The following is a 19,764-nucleotide window of genomic DNA, read 5'->3' as shown; positions in this document are numbered from 1 at the left end:
CTGGTGTTTTCTATGTATTGATACTGGTGTTTTCTATGTATTGATACTGGTGTTTTCTATGTATTGATACTGGTGTTTTCTATATGTTAATGTTGGTGTATTCCATATCCTGATGTTGATGTTTTCTATGTGTTGGCACTAGGGTTAATGTCTCTTAATGTTGTCGTTTTATGTGTTGATGTCAGAAATTAGTGTGTGTCTTTTTGCAGGTACCTCTCTCCATGAGTGAGTTGAAGAGCGATGCATTTATGAAGTAGAAGAGGTAGCCAATGAGCTGAGAGGAGACCTCTGGGTGGACCTGACAGTCTAAAAGCAACCTCCAGCTCTCATCCAGAACCTCCACTACTTGACTGATCTCCATGGGGACGTGCATCCCGCTACCACCCAGGCCACGACCACAGTCTCCGGCACTCTCCCTGAAAGGATTGCAGTCCAGGAGACTTGGAAGGACTGTGTACAGGAACTGGTTGGACAGAAAAGAAAATCGATGTGACTCACTTATCCATTCAGCTCTGGAGACTGTTGACAATTCCTGTGGCTCAATTAGAGGCCGGAAAAGTTAACATTGCGTGGTATATGATACGATTGCTGGGAGAAACTAAAGCATGTAACCCTCCCGGTCAAATTTCAGACCACCCATATATAACTTAAGCATGTCGAAGTCTTACACTAAAACATAGCTAATACATGTTTACTTTAGTGCAGGCAGCAGTCCCAGACATAAAGAAAAAATGGGATTTCTAAGATTTTCACCTTTACCTCCAAATGTCTTTCCTGTTCCTCAGAGTGAGGCTGAACAACCGCAGCTTTGTTCGGCCTAATTGTACACAGACATCCCCCTTTCCCTAAGATCTCACTCCTATGCCCACAAAGTATCTGAGGTTAGTGCCCGCCGTAGACCCACATTCCTGAACAGTTGAACATTGCTTTGAATGTGGGCTTCTTGGCATTGTGCTCCAAAGAGGGCTGCTGAGTGAAGAGCACTGAAGGAATCCAGTGCAAGCAGCTCCGTTTACAGTTCCTGCGAGGTTCCCGCGGCGAGGCTGAGCTCAGCATTAACCGGGCCGGGCCGCGTGAAACACAATGGAAACGACAGAGCATTTCAATAAACAATCTTGGAAAGACACACTGGCTTGGAAAATGTCGCTCAATGCAGACGAGCCAGAGGGGATTTATATTTTCAGCAGCACTAGTTTCGCCGATTACCACATGCACGCATTAGTTTGAAGGCCAACATAAAAAGACAACTCAAAGCATTGTCTGCTTACGTCTGCATTCGCTGTGACGGACAAATACACACAGTCTGCCCACAAGTCTGCTTGTAGTGTCCTTTTATTCATCAAAGCGTCTCTTCAGCCGAAATACTTGCTCACCAGTGGCGCCTTTTGCGATGCACGCCAATGCAATTTTCCTTGTATTGAGAAAACAACCACAAAATATATCAGAGGAGCAGATTCCAAACACTGTCAAACTTTGTTTTATTTTTAAAAAGCATTTGTTCTTTGCTCTGTTTGTCAAACTCCAACGTTTTTTGTGACTACACTTGAGAGGTATCAAAATTAAAATTTGTGAAACTGATGCAGAAGTAAAATGATACAGTCTGGTATCTGTCAGATATTTAGTTTTTCTTAACATATTTTTGTTTAACAGATATTTACCTCTGTCTTGTATATGTCTCGATAATGTTGCTGTTACTAGCAAATACTGGCAGGCCACGAACTTTACATTTTTAAATATTTAAAGTTCATAAAAGCTAAAATTTGTTTCTTAAATGTATGAAAAAAATGTCAAGTATTTTCAATTCCACTAAAATTGTTCCAACTATTTTTGGTAATATTGTTTTTAAAACTAACTGTTAATAATCTTAATTAATAAGATTTATCGCCAAAATAGAATAATACAGTTATACCAGAAAAAAATTTATTTAGTTGAGTGTGTTAAAATAAAATCACTCAAATCACTGTTTTGACACGACTTAAAGAAAATTTGTTTTTGAAGTTGAAATTGGGACTCCGTCTCTTTAACAAACTCTTGCTATTTCTGGACCTGCTAGTTCTCTTCTGCTAACCTTTTACCAGTGTTACACTAAGAAGTAGCTTGTGTGATGAGCTCAGCAGTCTGCTAATTGCTGCTGGCTAGTCTGAAGGAGCGGAGAGAGGAGTCTCAGGGAGCACTGATCTGTGAGACAGAAGCTTGGACACTGCAGCTCCGAGGAGAAGCTGTGTCTCAAAGGCATCGCTCGGTCTACCCGGGTGTTTTTAACAGCTGAATGGTTGCCATGGGAGATTAAAGGATTTCTCAAACATGCATCAAAGAGTCAAAGCAACACTTCAGGAATGTTTTTGATGACAGAATAAGATCAAAACATGACGTAAAGCTCAAAAAAGTCAATTTAACATGACACTGCCCCTTTAAAAATGTTGAAAACCATGAATTATTAACCTTCCATTAGGTATGTCTTGTAAAAAATCCCAATTAAAATGTATTGATGTTTCTTTGGTTCTAACTCAACAAAGTCAAAAGTTTAATGTAAGTGAATACTTGAAAATCCCTGTAATGGATGTTTTTCTTAAATGTGCATTTTTACTAGCCTTACATTTAGATTATTGATGGCTGAACTGACAAAGGCACATCTGGAAACCATTTGGTTCATCAAGCTGACTTCCTTAGAGAAAACAGTGGTGTGTACAGTATGGATGTAAGAGCAGGTAGTTAGATAACCACAGCCGCTGCTCTCAGCAAATATGTCCTGAGTCAAACCTACAGGACTGCGTTTATCGAAGAATTCCTATAGCTTTCTCTCCGAAGACGCAGCATTCTCACCGTCTTCCCAACAGTATGCAGGAGGCTCGTAACCTGATGCGTCAGGCACAGATCTGAGTTCCAGCTGGCACAACATGTGAGACCTTGACTCGGCTGCTGCTAACATTATGGCAAACCACTAATGCTGTCTTTGATTTGGCTTTGGTCTCATCACCCACGGCTCTTTAAATGCCGAGTCTGGTGCAACCAGGACCGTGGAAGCAGTGTAATTTACGACGGGTCCCAATCGATCAGACTCTGATTTGCCATGGGGGACTGGCAAACGAGCATTTGTAAAGGTCATTGTTTGAACTTAAATAGGCCAGTCTCTTCAATAGTATTTCTTGGACAACGTTTTCACCCACGCCTACGCAGCTCCACTGGAAACTTGTCTGAAACTTTCCTGGGCACGCTTCCATGGGTGTGGTACTGCTTCAGTGTAAAAGGGCAGAACTGGATACTGTTGGCTTCACATGCTCTTTTCTCTAAAGGCAAGCTGACAGTTTGACTCTAGAAATATTGTCCATGATCAGTCCAAGAAACTGAAATCCCTCCAATCGGGCACACCTTTCACCTAGCTTAGCCTACCAAGCGCTAAGCCTGGGAAAACGGCTAGCCTGGCTGCCTTTTGATAAATGTCTGGCTTTTTACCACCAGTAGGATTGTTTTTATAGCAGATAGCTTCATTTCATCCACAAGGTGAGGGCTGGCCACAGTTTCTAATTTATTAGGCAAATTTATTATTTCCTACAACCACAAAAGCATGTGGTGCTGAGCCTAAACCACAGGTTGTCTCGCAGACGTCCCGTCTTGGTCTGGTAAAACGTTTTTTTGGACAATGAAAGAGAATTTGGTGGAAAACAATATTAATTTCAAAAGCTTTAAAGCCGTGACATACACTTGCAGCCCCAAACACAGCATCCTCTTTGAAAATGGCAGTGTTGGCTTCCAGTTGGTTCAGGTTAGCACCAAAGCTAGCTAACGTCTTCCCAACAGCAGCGCTATCTCATTTTGTTAGTGAGTATTACAGCAGTTTTCTGAACTGTTGCCTTCACGTAATATTTTCTATTAAGGTAAACTGACAGTTTGTGTTTATAAATATTATTCATGACAAGAAACTGAAATCCCACTATGGAGGTTTTCACCTAGCTTAGCCTAGGAGGCGCTAAACCTGGAGAAAATGGCTAACCTGGCTGTCTTTAAGTATTTGGCTTTTTACCATCAGCAGGATTGTTTTTAAAGCAGATAGCTTAGTTTTATCCAGCAGGTGAGGGTTGACCACAGTTTCTGATTTACTAGGCTAATTTATTATTTTCTACAACCACAAAAGCAAGCAGCGCTGAGCCTAAACCGCGAGCTGTCTCGCTGGCATCTCGCCTTGGTTTGGGAAAACGTTTTTTTGGGTCAGTGCCAGAAAGTTTGGTGGGAAACAGCACAAATTGTTTCTTAAATTTTTGGCAGGGTTGCATTCCCATCAGTTCAGATTAGGATTAAGGCTAACTTGTAGTATTTAACATGCTGCCAAAAAAAAAAGAAAATCTGTTTTGTGCATAATCTGACCATATAACCTTTCTCCACATGTTTGCTCTAACGCCTACATATGACAAACTTCAAACAGCATGTTTTAAGGCTTTCTGTCAATAAACTCGTCTTCTACCTAAAGTACAGATCTATGGAGTGGGTTTTAAAGTCAATTTACTCTAAACTCTATAGCAGATTACTTCATGTAATTTCCACCCAAGCTTTTCATTTTAGCTTTGCAATTCTTTTTCAGTGAGTCAGCTTAAAGTGAAAGAATATGCTGTGAAATAGTTCATGCAGGATGAATGGCATTCATTCTCCAACATACACAAGCACAAACACACACACACAAAGGCTCTTGGTGTGCTTCCTATCTGCTCTGCCACAATGCACCCAGTGTAGCTTAACAGTACAGTCACCCAGGACATTAAAAAGCTGTAAAAGTGACTCACCAGAACCCTTTATTCTTTACATGTCTGATTATATTAATGTCTCCGTCAACACATTTTTAAACAGGATGGAGCTGCCTGAATCTGCAGTAGCATTGAATTAAGAAGTGACTGTGAAGTCAGCTGTTAGTTACCTTGGTGATGTAGTAGACACACTGCTGAAAGGCCAGCAAGATGACTTCCTCCAGGACGGCCATCGTCTCCTCGCTGGCTGAACGAATGCAGGACAGGCGAAGCTCCAACATCGCTGAAAAAGCACGTTGACGAGAATTTCCATATTTGAGTTTAACATACAAAACATTAGCTAACTGCATCAGCAATGCCACCGACCTAAGTTCTCCACTTCTTTGCTTTCATCATCTTCCCAGTCTCCGTCCTCCCTCTGCTGCTCCTCCTTACGGTTTCTCCACTCCAGAATAAGAGGCAACTGATGTTGAATGAACTGCAGCAGCTCCAGGGCGTTGGCCATCCACACCACCAGGGGGCGCAAACCCGAAATTACATCATGTAGGCTGCGCACTTCGTGGTTTGAACCTTCACTGCAAGACAAAAACAAAACATTCTGAAGTGTCCTTGATGAAATGGCAGGTCGAAGGGATACTGGAAATAAAAAGGTAGAGCTTACTCTTCAGGATAAGCAGCAGCTAGCTTCGTAGTGCAATCCTGCATGAGGCAAAGAGATAAACTGCAGTGAGTGTTTTTATGTCATGGTACGTTTTACTCATATTTATTTCCTCCGCTGAAAGCATTAACCGATAAAACAACTTTAAAATAGTGAGTCACAAAGTTATTCTCATGCCTTGAGCTTCTAATCCACGAACTAAAAGCAGAAAAGAACGACACAACTGCAAAGTCACTGAGACTGTCCCCAAAACTGAAAGGGTTAACAAGCAGAATGTCAGTCAGAGGAACTGCAGAGATCCACAGCTCAGGTAGAAAAGTACACTGACAGAGCAGGTTTTATTTGTTTCCCCACAAATCTAGAAAAGTGAAAAGAAAAATGATTGAGATGATAAAAAAGTCAAAATGACAAAAAAAAAGCTAGAATGATTTGGAAAAAAAGGTGAACTGATGAGAAAAACTAACAAAAGACAAGGAGAAAAGTCAAAATGAGAACAAAAAGTAAAAATAATGAGGAAAACAGTCAAAATGATGAGGAAAAAGTAAATAAATAAATAAAACCAGTGCAACATCTATGCACCAATATGCAACAAATCTGCATTACCTATATTCAGCTGCTCACCCAGATGTGCATCATGACAGCCTCAGGTGACCTGCCCTCGATGGGACACATCCTTAAGGATTTCAGCCAAGAGTAATCCAGCAAGTAGGAACTCAAGAGTTGGCCGAATGATTCACAGTGAGATGATAATTGCTGAGAAACAAGCTGCGATGCTGCAACTGCAGTTTTTCTGCTGCGTTTGCAATGATCACATCACCAAGACACAGCATGTTTGATGAAGAAGAGATTGTTTAAAACCAGACGGAGCTTCTTTTTTATTTTCTACAATCTGCCTCTTGGCAAGGATCCTCATAACTTTGCCAAACAAAAATGTAGGGACTGTAGCCATAGTCTGTGTGAAAATGTTGGGGAAAACCAATGCACATAAAAAACAATCAGCTTCACAAAGTTTATATGGCAGTAACAGCCAACCCAAACACGCTCTGAAATTTAACGCGTCTCTTGGTTTCCAACCTCTCTAACCACAAACTCACCCACGTGGCACTCTGGACTTCACTCGCGCTCAGCAGCAGGAGCCTCCGTAGGTCTGAAGTGTGAAGGTAAGCCGTGGCATACTGGAGACACAGGCTCAGCAGAAAGGAGACAGTCAGTGGGGCTCCGTCAGTGATAATGCTGGTGCCGTCCATAGCAAAGATCTCCTTGACAACGCGATCTTCGTCCTCAATCCTGTAGCTCAAAGTCAGGATGTGGCCTCTGGGTGATGTTAGAAAGGGAGGGCCTTTGTTGGGAGACCGCTTGCGGGCTGAACCTCGGAAGTCCGTGCAGTTCGGGATGCAGTTGATACAGTGGATCATTGCTGTACTGTGGATGGTTGCCGCCGCGGGAGGGCTGAGACACATTATCCACGGAGCAGCAGACAACGTTGGTTCAGGAGAGGCATCGCTTTCTTCCTGTAGTTGAGGAACAGAAAAGAAGTATGACGTCTCCTGAGTTGTTGTTCTTTTAGTTCTGCGGCGAACAACCAGATTTATTTGCCCATCTTCGTCAAAGACCGTCTCACCTTGTTCACTGAAGGTAGGGGATCCCTGAAAAGAAACAGGTAATGCTTTCCCAGTCCGATGATGTCACCGGAGCTCAGCTGCACGTTGTCTTTCACGGCTTTGCCGTTCCTGGACACGGCGGCGTCTTTGCAAGGGGAGAGCGTGATGGTACTGCCGACGCCGTGGCGGTGGAGGGAGCAGTGGCTTGGAAGGATGTCGTCAGCAAAGAGGACGACGTCCACACTCGGCTTGTCTTCGCACTCACCGCATCGGCCGATAAGAATGTGTGGTGCAGCTAGTAAGTAGATGATAAAGTCCTGAGAGGAGAGATTAACGGTCAGTCACAGAAGTTTTTTATCTGTACAGAGCATCTCTGAAGAACCACTTCTGAACACGGCACTCTCGTACATGTTTGCTTAGTGATTCCCATAACAGGAACCAAACACCTAATCTTTCACCTCGATTGGACATTTATGGCCTTTCGGGGAGGTAAAGCAAACTAAAACATGTTTGTCACAACTAAAGAGACACGTACGTTTATATACTTAGTATTGACAGAATTTTCTTTTTTTTTTTTGGCTAAAGATAAAATCGGATTCCCAATAAAATTCAAGTCATCCCCTACTGAGAAAGATCTACAAAAGAACCTAGAACAACTTTGGGTTGTGCATTGGGACAATGATTAAAAGGACATCAGCAAGTTCACTTATAAATGGTAAAAAAAAATATTTTGGAGTGATGTAATCACTGTTTGTCTTTATGTCAGATATGATTTAACTGAATTAAAACAATTCATTTTCAAAGAAGAGCATGAAGCAGAAAGTTTGATGTGGACTAGGATGGACTTCACCATCAAAGCTAAACTGGAAAATGTGTTTTAACTTTGAATAGTTCTTATAATTCGAACTCCAAACTGCTTTTAACAGAATGTCTCCTTAAATAAAGTGAGCACTGATCATAGTGATTATAATGCGATAATTGTGTCACTCTTTGTGATCCTTTCAGATTAAACCAGCTGAGCTGAAACTGGCAAAGCAGCTGCATAATCGCGTTCCTCAGGAGTAGCTTACTGTACAGGGCCTTCTGGGAAACTGACGCACAATTAAAATCTACTTATTCTAGTTGATACATAAGTGTGTGTGAGTGCATGGGTGTCGGTCTTTGCATGTAGTTTTGTACTTATCCACAGTTAGAGAAGCCCTGGTAACCAGACAGGAAGCAGAGTCAGGATCGTCTCTTTCTGTTTCCTGATCCGTGTTCTGACTCTCAACTCTTTTGCTGACCTTTGGATAGCTGCTGGCTCAGTCACTGTCGCTTCACTCAACCAGCATAATTCTTTTTGTGTGTTTCTCTGATAAATGGATATAAATGCTTCTGTATCTAGCAAGGTTCACAAAAGTTGCTTTCCTGCAGTCAGTAAGCTGAAGTGGCAGACTTCAACTTAAACGTACTGACAAGCAGTAACTGGTTTTGCTTTGCATAAATGACAGCTCCAGTTTTCCTGGCTGGCTTTGTCGAATGACAAAGCCAGCTTTGATGAGGGGAAAAGTATTAAATGTTGGACGAAGTCAGTGCAACTTTAGATAGCAGCAGAAATTAGGACTTAAATTTAAGTTGAGCTCCACCCTTTTTATATAAATGGTCATATTGTAAGCACTTTGCTGCCATCTAGTGGTCAGATAGCGAACTACATCTTTTTGTAATTTTGCAATACTAAGCTATATTTGAATTATTGTAATTAATGGATTTTACAGACTCTTTTAAAGTCCTTTTTTTCATTATTTCAATTTAAAAAAAAGACTAAGACCCAAAAAGTTATTTAACTACTATCATGCACACTTATTTCACAACAATGTCACTAGTTTGAATTCATACTCATTGAATGTGTTATATTCTGATTAATAATTCCTACCAAATTTGGTGTTTGCATGACAAAAATATATTTTACATATATTTATGTATTTTCTTCTTTAAATAACTTCAGGAAGTAAGAGGTTTAGTGGCACAAGACTCAAGATTTGAAGTCTGAATCTTAATCCATGGGACAATCTTTACTTCATGTAACCTGAGGGGAAACAACCTGCAAAGCCTTAGCAGTTTGTTTATTTTTGAGCAGATAAAATAAAATAAAATTTAAAAAACTAAATAAAATAAAAAAATTATTCAAAGATTTGTTGTGGCCTCCAGGTGCTTTAGTAATTTTGTCCCTCGTTAATAAAAGTTTGGACTCCACTGTGCTAAGTAATCAACACCTCTGATTAGCAAACACAAAAGTATTCACTTTTTAAGCTAGAGACCAGCAAAATCTGTAAACTTCAATGGTCTTCATTTAGTAGAAATCCAAATTCTCTTGGAAAAAAACTCAAAAAATTAAAAAAACTATGTTTTTTTTTAATGGTTTAAAGGTTTATTCATGAACCTTTAAACCACAACCATGTTTGCATGCTCCACGCTGCAAGATATTCTTTTGTTTACACAAGTAAACACTCTCACATCAGTTTCACTGTCGGTCTGGTGGCACAAAGACAACGCCACAGAAATTAGGCTTTACAGTAAAACTACATAAAATGCCAGGGTTAAAACACCCACATCCCCCATGGGTGTGACGTAGGGTTATAATAGGTTTTTAATTACAGTTGAGTTTTATTTTGTTGTTACTCTTGTTTGACTAATTCAGTCAGTTTCAATGAGCTTTTCAAGTGTTAAGTAGCTCAAAACTTTTTCTAGTTGCAGTTTGTTTTTTTCGTAACTTCTGGGTGCAAAATTCAAACAGGGTCAAAGTAATGTGTTGTGATTATGTAAGCATAGATTGACTAATGAAGATTCAACCAAATATGCCATTTTCAGAAAATGTATTTCATTTTAGTTGAACATCCAAACTGACTCTGGTGTTTTTTCCCAACTTTTGCTGTCGTCATTTTACAGACTAGCATAAACGTATGCATGTAAATAGTACGGAGCACCATAATTTGCCCACAGCTGACGTAAACTGCTTGTGTAGGGGGAAAAATATCAATTTTCCATCTTTCTGAAAGGCTAATAAAGAGATTCATAAACACAAAACAACGGATATTACATCTATAATTTTAGTACATTTTACTTTTATAAACACATGATATACTTACAGTTAGTTATAGTTTTTCTCTATTAATTACCATTTGCATTTATTTCAGTTAATAACAATGTTTTCCTCAATATTTCCGTTAGTTTCAGGTAACTGTAATAGCCGTGGTTTGACGGCCACATGCCTCCCCCCCCCGTGTTGCTGAGCTGTGATTGGCCACGTACCTGCGTGAGGCTCCAGCCCTGCAGCAGCAGCAGGTACGGACAGTCGTGTGGAGGGTGAATGGAGTACTGTGTGGTGTTATCGTCGCTGCTCTCCGTCTCCTCCCTCTCCGACTCCTCTCCCTCACGCTCGCCCCTCGGCCTCGGCGGACAGAGGTTCTCTGTCTTAGACGCCGTCCCGCCATCCCCCTCGAAGGGCGCCTCCGTGCTGCAAATGTCAATCAGTCGGGGGCCATTTTCCAGGGACTCCCGGCTGTGGACTGAAGAGTGGCCGAGGCTCTCGCGAAGACTCTTGGCTCGCGCGTCGCGTTTCCCGTCGCTTTTGTCCCCGCCGTCCAACAGATCCATCTCACTTTTGCTCCTCCAGAGCTTCTGACTGCGACCCAGAGTCCTCTCCACAAGAGAGGAGGTGACCCTGGATCGGCTCTTCTGCAGCTTCCGGGCCTGGGCATTGATACCTGATGTGGGCGGAAGTAAATAACTCTGAACCTGAACCTTTAGAGCCACATAAAGACAGTTACAAAGACAGCCTTCTATCATTTTAAGGAGAACATTTTAAGGATTAAAGTTCTAATGCTCAAGGAAGATATAGAGAAACTCATCCATGCGTTTATATTTAGTCAAATTGATTATTGCAGTAGTGTCTTTACGGGTCTCCCTAAAAATATCAGACAGCTGCAGCTGATTCAGAATGATGGTGGTCCTGGAGGGAAGATAGAGAACATCACACCAGTCCTGAAGTTCCTACACTGGCTCCTTGTAGCTCAGAGAATAGACTTTAAAATGCTGTTGCTAGTTTATAAATCACTGAACAGCTTAGCAACACAATACATTAAAGATCTGCTGTTGTTGTATCAAAAACTTGGAACAAACTTCCAGAAAACTGCAAAACAGCTGAAACACGGAATTCCTTTAAATCAAAGCTAAAAACCCACTTGTCTAGGGTTGATTTGAAACATGATTAATGGAATATTGACCAACATATTTGAATTTTACTGATGATTTTGACAAATGACACTCAAAGAAATTTACCGTTTTCTCAATCAGTGACTGATTTTTTTGTTGTGCGTGTTTTTATGAAGTAAAGCGCCTCAAACTGCCTTTTTGCTGTAATGTGCTGTACAAATAAACTTGATTGATTGATTGAAAACGATGAGCGAATTGGACCGCATCATGAGGTGAAAGGTCGATGGAATGCGATGACAGAGCAACGCCCATATTTTCCTGCGGCAAGGTGAGGGGGTGTTGCTGCCAGAGTCAACAAGAAGAAGCCCCACTCAGGAAGCAGACCTCAGTGGAAACAGAGGCAGCGCTCATGGAAATTAAAGGGAAAAAAAAAAGCTCAGCTCCACAGCAGGGAACCACAACCCTTAACCCCAACCAATCCACACGCGGACACTGACGGAGCGCCGTACCACATGCGTGCGCCGTTCATAAAAGCAAAACACAAAACCGGACACACACTTTGATGTGAACACAGCTGTGTAAACCCAGGAGCCTCCGCTAGAAATGACTGACACAAAAACATCAGCAAATCAACCCAGCACCTTGACGGTACCATCTGTGGAAACTTCCGGGTGTTTTTCAGTCGTGCCACATGATCCGTACTTATCTGTGGAGACAATGTTTCTGCAATGTTTTTATTTGTTTTATGTTGCTTTTTTTATTTCTAACAATAAAGCATTACACAGAGAGGGTGTGACGCTGGTGGGAAAACAAAAAAACGGCCATTAAATTGCCATGCATCTGCAAAACCCATTAGGCTGTTACTAAAAATTTATTGTCATGAAAGAATCAAATCCAGCCATGAGTCTGAAATTCAAAAGAATGAAAGCAAGACTGCCAGGCTTTGGCCGGTTTTCTCAGGAAAACCCAAACGCTTCACTGTGAGAACCGGCTTCGAAGCCGGCGGAGCTTCGTTCGTGTTGCCTGGTGGAGTCAGGATGCGGCAAAGCAATCGGCCCAAAAGGGCCTGCAGTTTTTACCGGCAGTGACGGTGTCCCTCTCCTTCGACGTCTTCTCCTCTATCGAACTTTTCCGCTGGATTTCGAAACGTCGCGCCAAGCCCTCTCTGGGTTTCCATAGCGACTGCAGGAGGAGAGGTTTCTCGTGGTCGCCCACCACCCTGAAGCCCTCCGTCCTCCACTGGTGGCTGTCGATGGAGCCGATGGTGTCGCAGAGGACGTAGGAATCGGACTCCTCCTTCCTCAGGCCGTACCTGCATCAGACGGACGCGTTCAAAATGGCTACACTCCTCCTCACAAGACGCGGGAATGAAAAATATCTTCACAGGATTTAAACAGATTTTCCCCCATTTTGTCACGCTTGAATATTTCAGGTCATCAAATGAATCTCACGATCAGACAGAGAGCCTGAATAAATCTGAAGCTTAATTATTTCATTTGTTACTTTCATAATCTTGTAGAGCTCACAATTTGTTGGATATTCTGATAAAAGAAATGAGTCAGAAAATATTATCACTCATTTTCTTTTCCTATCACACCTTTTCCTTCCACTCAACTTTCCATGAATAGACAAATAAATTGTGTTTTCTCTTTTACAACATTCAAAATTTTCTCTAGGCAGCTTCTCAAGGCAGTACTTACTTGTTTTTGGTCCACTTTTTACCATCACACTTTTTCCTTCCACTCAACTTTTTTTTTTCTTTTTTACAATATTCTAACTTTCCTAGACACTGAATTTGGGTTTTTCATTATCTGCAAGACATATTGATCAAAATTATAATACAGGTTGGAAATATCTTACTGTATGTGTAATACATATACGTAATATGTGAGTTTTACTTGAAATCAATGATAAAAATCCGATATAATATCTGTATCGGCCCCGATATTGAAAATATTTTAGATCGAGTATCGGTGACAATGTGCCTGATCCATCAGGGCAGATCTATTCAATCTAATTCTATCCTTTGTGCTCCAAACCACGCCATGCTTTATTTATTTTACATTACATTTCAAATTCCTAATTGCACTTTTTGAACCTTTTGAAAGAAAGTGAACTGCAGTTTGTTTTTTACAGGCTCGACCGATTCAATCAACATTTTTTCAGTTTCTGTCTCATTTATTTGGCTGCTCTACTTCTAATTCCTGAACAAATTAAAGTTGTTTTGTTTTTACACGTTTCACCAAGCTAGTGAAGTTACTAGTGTATTTAAGTGTGCTGTACTAGTGCAAAGTTATCAAATAAATTTGTAATTCAGTTCATTTATATCCGTGTCTTTAAGGAAAACAGACATAAATAGACTCTTAAGTAAATTCTTCAGTAAATTCAGCACTGTGTTTCTGCATTGGATCAGTTTTAGCCGACACTAAACCTCAGAAATCAATCTGTTCTGGTTGAGACGAGGAAAACTATCAAAACTAATATTGATCTCAATCCAGTGTCTCTTCTCCTTGGTCTACCAAGTAAACACATTCAAAATCAAAGTTGTGTAACGTCCTAATCTTCTGTGCTTGAAAGAATATTTTGTTGCAGTGGATTTCTGATAAGTTTCCTACTATTTCTGGGTGGAAGAAGTTTATTTTGGAATATATCCCTGTTGACTTTCTGACATGCCTCGTCCTCTCTAAGACTGACAGCTTTGGACGCACTGGAGCATTTATAAATTCTTAGAGTTGGACTATAAAATGATGAAAATATGTGCACCTCCTATCTTTTCTTTTTCTTTTTCTGTCCTCTGGGCTGCACTGCTGAGCTTTTGTTTTGTGTTGTATTGTTGTTCTTAAGCAAAACAATTAATAAACATGTCTATAAAAAAACCAAAAAAAACCTCAGATATCAGTATCGGATGTGAAAAAAGTGAATCGGTGCGCCTCTAACTGAAACTTCTTGTGTACATAAAACAGTCTTCCTGCATTCCTGGACGTCCCGTAATGACTTTTTGTATCTGGACATTTCAGATGGATAGAAAGTGACCAAACCTACATTAGAAAACAAAAAACAAACAAAAAAAAGAAACTGGAGCTTCACAGGAACAGCACTTTACTTCTTGTCCACTCTTGTAAACTACTTTATTACTGAATACCAGTGTTATCACCAGCATCAGAAAAGTACAAATCAGGGTATTTTTTAAATGATTGTGTTTTTAGTGTTTCATCTCCTGATACCTGGTGTTGGTCTGTGATTTTATCAGTTGCGCCTCGTTGCTTTTTTTTTTGCCCCTTGGTTTTTTTTTTGCCCGGTTTGCAATTTTTTTTTTTTCTTATTATTAAAGGCTTTTTTTTTTAGTTTTTATACCAACATTTCCAGTGAAACAGAGACTGCTGAACTTTCCTATCACTCCACCGAGGGAAAAGGAGAGCAGCCAAAACATGAGCTCCTAAATTACACAGATCAAATCGCAATTTTTATCAACTTTTTCTATATTTTTTTTGCCCTCATACACAAATAATAACCGGAACCACACTGACACACTGTATAAGAAGTATTATCGATCAGTCATATCAAAACAGAGATAAAACATGCTCGCGTTAGCGTAGCATTTAAAAAAAGGTAGTGGATTTTAAGCTAAACTTCACTTGCTTTGTGTTAGCTAAGTCCTAAATGTTCCTGCCACCAGTCTTTCTCTTTGGTACGGGGTCGTTTGTCCGTCTCGCCTTTAGAGACTGAAGCCGGCCGCCATTAATCATCCTGTTGTGCGTCTGAATGAAACCTAAGAATGACAGACAGAGGCGGCCTCAGAGTCTGGGCCATCGCTGGCTGTGTTTCACACAAGTCTGTGGTTTGGACTGGGCCGATCAGAACTCCACTTCTTTGTACACACACACATAGCCTGCTGTGTGCTTCGATTATTATAAACAGAAGCATCTGGTTAGGCGGACCTTAGCTTTAATTCACTAGAACACGCTGACCTTTAAGCAGCCTTAAAATTATGAGGCTCTGCTTTTTCTTTTGTGCTTAAGCTAAATTTAAGCTCCATCTTATATAAATCAGTGTAAGTTTTTTTTTTGTTTTTTTTTTTGCCAAGTTTACTCATATTAATTTTGTGCATGGACGCAATTTTAATGATGCATTTGACCTGGTATTTTTCCAGGTTGAAGCATACGAACTCAATTAATGGGAAAAAAAAAAGAAAAAAAAAGAGGAAGAATTAGAAGCAAAAGCCTGAATTTACTCTGGATTTTTCTCTGCTCTACAAAGGCTAAAATACAAAGCCTTTGGGGGGGGGGCACCCAAAGGCTTGGTCTCCAGTGATTGGCAAACACCCGCCCGTCAGCAGGGCTTATCATACGACCTACTGCTCAGTCACACGCTCCGTAAAAAAATGTTTGTAAACAGCATCCTTGTAACAACTTCCTGAAGGCGGAGTTTCAGAAAGAGCAGGAGCTTCTTAAAGAGACAGCGACCCAATTTCAAGGCGTCAAGTCAAATTTCTTTTAAGTTATGTTTGATATATGCAACATTTTTATAACAACTAAAGGTAAAATAGTTGATTGATAATGATATAAAATGGCACCATGTGCCTCGAAAATGCATGACGCTGTCACATTAAATAAACTCCCATCTCCAATGAAAGGAGAACTAAAGGTTTAAAGATCAAAATGAACGCCCATGTAAATTTCTAAACAGTTCTGTCGAGTAAATTCAAAACTTATCTGAATATGCTGAATAAAAGAAAAACATCCCTGAAATCACATCATGTTTTCCCAACCAAAGGTTATTATTATTACCTGAAACAAGTGAAAATAACAAAAACTGAAATTGAGAAGACATTTTTGTTAACTGAAATAAAAACAAATGATAATTAATGGGGAAAAACTATAACTAACTGTCAGCTGTCTGATTTAGTTGGTTGTTCAACAATAATTGAATAAATTTTTTTAAATGGCATCTTCTGCTGAGTATTTATTACCTAATCAATGTACGCATAATCACGATACATTACTTTGACCTGTTTGAATTCTGAACCTAGAAATTATCAAAATATGAAAAAACTAAAACTTCTTCTACAACAACTAAAAACCAAACAGTATTTAACTAATAAAAACTAGCAAACACACTGTAAAAACAAATTAAAACAAAATGAATTAGAGAAACAAAAAGTCACAATGAAAAAAAAAACTAAACTTTTACAGCCCTTTTCAACCAGATCAGCCCAGAAGCAGGTGAAGTTTAGACCAACAGAATGGCTTACTGCTGAGCGCAGATCATATGATTGTGGAGGAATTCCTGCTCTCACTTTTATGTTCTTACAACGGTTTATTTTTCTGAGTGCATATGGGCTTCACGTGGAGGGGGATCGTAACTCACCCCGAGCAGAAACACAAGACCACCCTCCCGCACATGGTGGTGCATGTTCTCACCTATCCAGGGCCTCCTTGACAAGCTCCCCGGCGCTGGAGTGCATGGTGGCCAGGACGCTCTTGTAGTGAGCCCCTTCACAGATCTCGTTCCCGAAGATCTTCAGGATCCCTGGGGCCGTGATCTGATTGGACAGCTCGGACGGGTCGTCCTCTGGCAGGACTTCCGCGGAGAACACTGCGGATGCGAGACCACACGGGGAAAAGGACATTCATCACTGGGTCTGAGATGTGGTTTAAAGGAAAAAAAAGACTGGTTGGTTTTTTATAAGCGTTGAGGTCACGTTTGCTTGTATGCAGTGGATATGCAACAAAACCAGAGGAGATGATGTAAGACATGTAAAGTATTCCAGTTTTACAAAGTTTAGATGGATGGTTTTGTTTGGGTAAAGTAGAAGATTGAGATGTTCTGAACTCTGTTCCCTTTTCACTTTTTTTTGGCATGTTACCAAAACGATTGTGTTTAATCCCTGTGTATCAGTTTCTACCATTACGAAATAGTTCAAACTCAGTCAGACTGAAGTACGAGTGGTTTTGAACATCAAATTTTAAGTCTTGCCCAGATTCCTCATTGGATTTAGGTCCGGGTTTTGACTGGGCCATTCTAACACAAGAATATGATATTAAGGGTGGGCATTTATCACATCGTTTATCATTTATCGTGATACATTCCTTATCACGATAAGAAATGTGATCTATTGTTGTCGCATTAAATTCAAATTAAAGATGTTTAAACTTTTTCGTTATTTTTCCCTGGTGTTTAATTTATTAAAGTTGGCTAAATATAGCAAGTGTTTTGAAAGAAAGCGTCCCAAATCCTCTTCTAACACTGACAATAAAATTATACTATTGAGCCCAACAGAACTGGAAAACTTTTGTCGAATAAAATATAACAAACATCATATTCCTCTTTAAGTTTTGTATCTACAATGAATAACATCGATCTTCTACAAGCAAAAGACAAAAAATCTGACATTTTTGCGATTATTATCATTATTATTATTATTTAGCTCGCGACTACTGTTGGGGTTTTTAAAATTAGCTCAAGACCTGTAAAGAACCAGACACAAGACCAATCCTTTGCAAAGGGAGAGATCCACAACCTCTAACCCGCTCGGGATCAAAGGTTGGTGAGCTCTGCTCAACTCTGCTTGGGGAATGGGCTTTTATTATGATGACCTTCTTCAGTAGAACAATGCTGAGATAACAGAACAGATGGACCCCTTGAGTAGGAAATTACATCATAGATAAAGAAAGAATCTTATAGAATAACTGGTCAGAGCCAGTTAGGTAACTGAGCATATTTAGATAAAACACTCAAATAAAATGATAAAACAATGATTAGTTTTACCCAACAACTACTTTTGATTCGACGATTTTGGCTCACGAGACAAAACGTTTAGGCAGCTCGTAAATTTAAGGGAAATGGGATAAAGGTGGCTAAATACACGAGCACTCTATATATTCCTCTTTTTGTTTATCTAAAATTAAAGCCTGTTGCTGTTATCAATACGAACAATTTCAAAACCTATTAATACATCACGAATATCTTCCACAGTGGAAATATCGGCATCAGAATCTCAAGTAGAAAACAAAACCAAAGTGACTTACTGCTGCTCTTCCTGACTTGGACGGACCGTGACGACAGGAGTCCCGCCGTCAGCGCCATGGAGCCCGATGTAGGCAACGGGTTGCGGTGGAAGACGCCGGAGAGTCGGTTGGTTTGGCGACGGATGCGACTCTTGCTCGGCTGCCTGATGGCCACGCCCTCTGCCGACCTGCAGGTGGAGGAACTGCCGGTGGATACTCCCGACCTGGAGGAAGGAGCGGCAAAGAGACGGAACTGATAGAAGACGGAGGAGGGGCAAGAGTTCAACTTGAACAACTTCAACAACAACAACAAAACAAAAGAGAAGAACTTTGATAAAATGTCTCGTACGTTTCTCTACCCAGACCTGGTCTCCTTCAGCATGTCTGCCCTCAGCTCTCTATGCACAGCTGAAACAATGAAGTGTTGTTCGGACCTTACCAAGACTCTAAGCTTCTTATAGTTCAAAGGTTCTCTGCAGTTTCCCCACAGTCTCCCCAGACTGGGATTTCACAGCTTCTAATTCTGATTCTCCCAATGGAAAGCCTCTGCTTAGAGACTTTAGTCAGTGATGGCTTGTGAGTATAAGGTTTTAGCTAGCATGTAAAGACTAGGATAGCTATGGGCTAATAAAATATCTACTTTTTTTTCATTCTTAGATAGTGAGACTTTAGCTATTTCTGCGTATTTTGAGCTCCTTTCACAATGAGATGTTTTAGTGCCTCTTGTCATTTTAAATCCAGATAAGCTGCTGCTGGCCACGCCTCCCCCCCCCCAACTCAACGTTTACAGTCACACGTGAAAATGGCTGCAAAGAGATGCACAATTATACATCGGTAGACCTTTGAAAAGCAAATGTGGACCCTCCTGTACAACCAACAAAAACTCAGCAAGAGGTTTAAGGAAAGATAAGTCAACAACAAAACATTTGTCTTTTCCATCAGCCATTGCATACAGTTGTAACAACAAGCTGATCAATGGTGTTGGAGCTCCGCTTGGGTTGCTAGGTGATGGGTTGGCCTTCGCTGGGGTCAGGGCACATCGATTGTGACTCAACGACCCAGAGGTTTTTGAAACGGCTCATTTTTGCAGACACAAAAATTAACATTAACTTGTTGTCAAAACAACAAACAGTTTGGTGGTTTTTAAGTACTTGACCTGTTTTTAGAAGCAGAAGAAACTCAAATAGAAGTACAAAAACATTCAAAATGTGAATTTAGCATATTATGTCCTCTTTTATACGGTGTTTATACCAGTGTCACATTTATAGGTTGCATGGTTGCTACCTGTGTTTCATACAACAATCTAACTCCCTGGGTGTACAGAAGAACAACAACAACCCACAGTATCACAGATCCTCCATCCTGCTTATCAGTGGACATAAGGTGCTTCCACATATATTGATCATGTGTTTACTTAATTTTGTTCCATTTAAAGTCTCTGCAGACCTCTGCAAACTCTCCATGTTCAGATTTAGCAGACAAAATGCTTTTTGCTAGAGTTTAATCCCAAAACAACATATTAGCGTCTGCTGTTGGTGACCCAAAGGTGGCACGCATTCTGCTTAGTGGTA

At 40.5% G+C, this 19,764-nt stretch overlaps 1 protein-coding gene across 1 annotated transcript in view; it reads right to left on the bottom strand.

Annotated features, from left to right (window-relative positions):
- Positions 1 to 19,764, bottom strand: part of LOC103144286 (ras-associating and dilute domain-containing protein-like) — a 28,005-nt gene that overhangs the window by 4,981 nt on the left and 3,260 nt on the right. Inside the window, exons 2-11 of the mRNA XM_007561192.2 lie at positions 18,215 to 18,417; positions 16,607 to 16,781; positions 12,266 to 12,498; positions 10,284 to 10,738; positions 7,016 to 7,312; positions 6,489 to 6,905; positions 5,398 to 5,435; positions 5,103 to 5,311; positions 4,907 to 5,019; positions 214 to 463 (exon numbers count right to left, since the gene is read on the bottom strand). Of these exons, the coding sequence (XP_007561254.2) occupies positions 214 to 463; positions 4,907 to 5,019; positions 5,103 to 5,311; positions 5,398 to 5,435; positions 6,489 to 6,905; positions 7,016 to 7,312; positions 10,284 to 10,738; positions 12,266 to 12,498; positions 16,607 to 16,781; positions 18,215 to 18,417 (2,390 nt within the window). The remainder of the gene's footprint in view (positions 1 to 213; positions 464 to 4,906; positions 5,020 to 5,102; positions 5,312 to 5,397; positions 5,436 to 6,488; positions 6,906 to 7,015; positions 7,313 to 10,283; positions 10,739 to 12,265; positions 12,499 to 16,606; positions 16,782 to 18,214; positions 18,418 to 19,764) is intronic.

This window comes from Poecilia formosa, unplaced genomic scaffold (genome assembly GCF_000485575.1).
Source record: "Poecilia formosa unplaced genomic scaffold, Poecilia_formosa-5.1.2 Scaffold4, whole genome shotgun sequence".
NCBI classification, from domain to species: domain Eukaryota; kingdom Metazoa; phylum Chordata; class Actinopteri; order Cyprinodontiformes; family Poeciliidae; genus Poecilia; species Poecilia formosa.
This window is presented reverse-complemented; position numbering and strand designations above follow the sequence as displayed.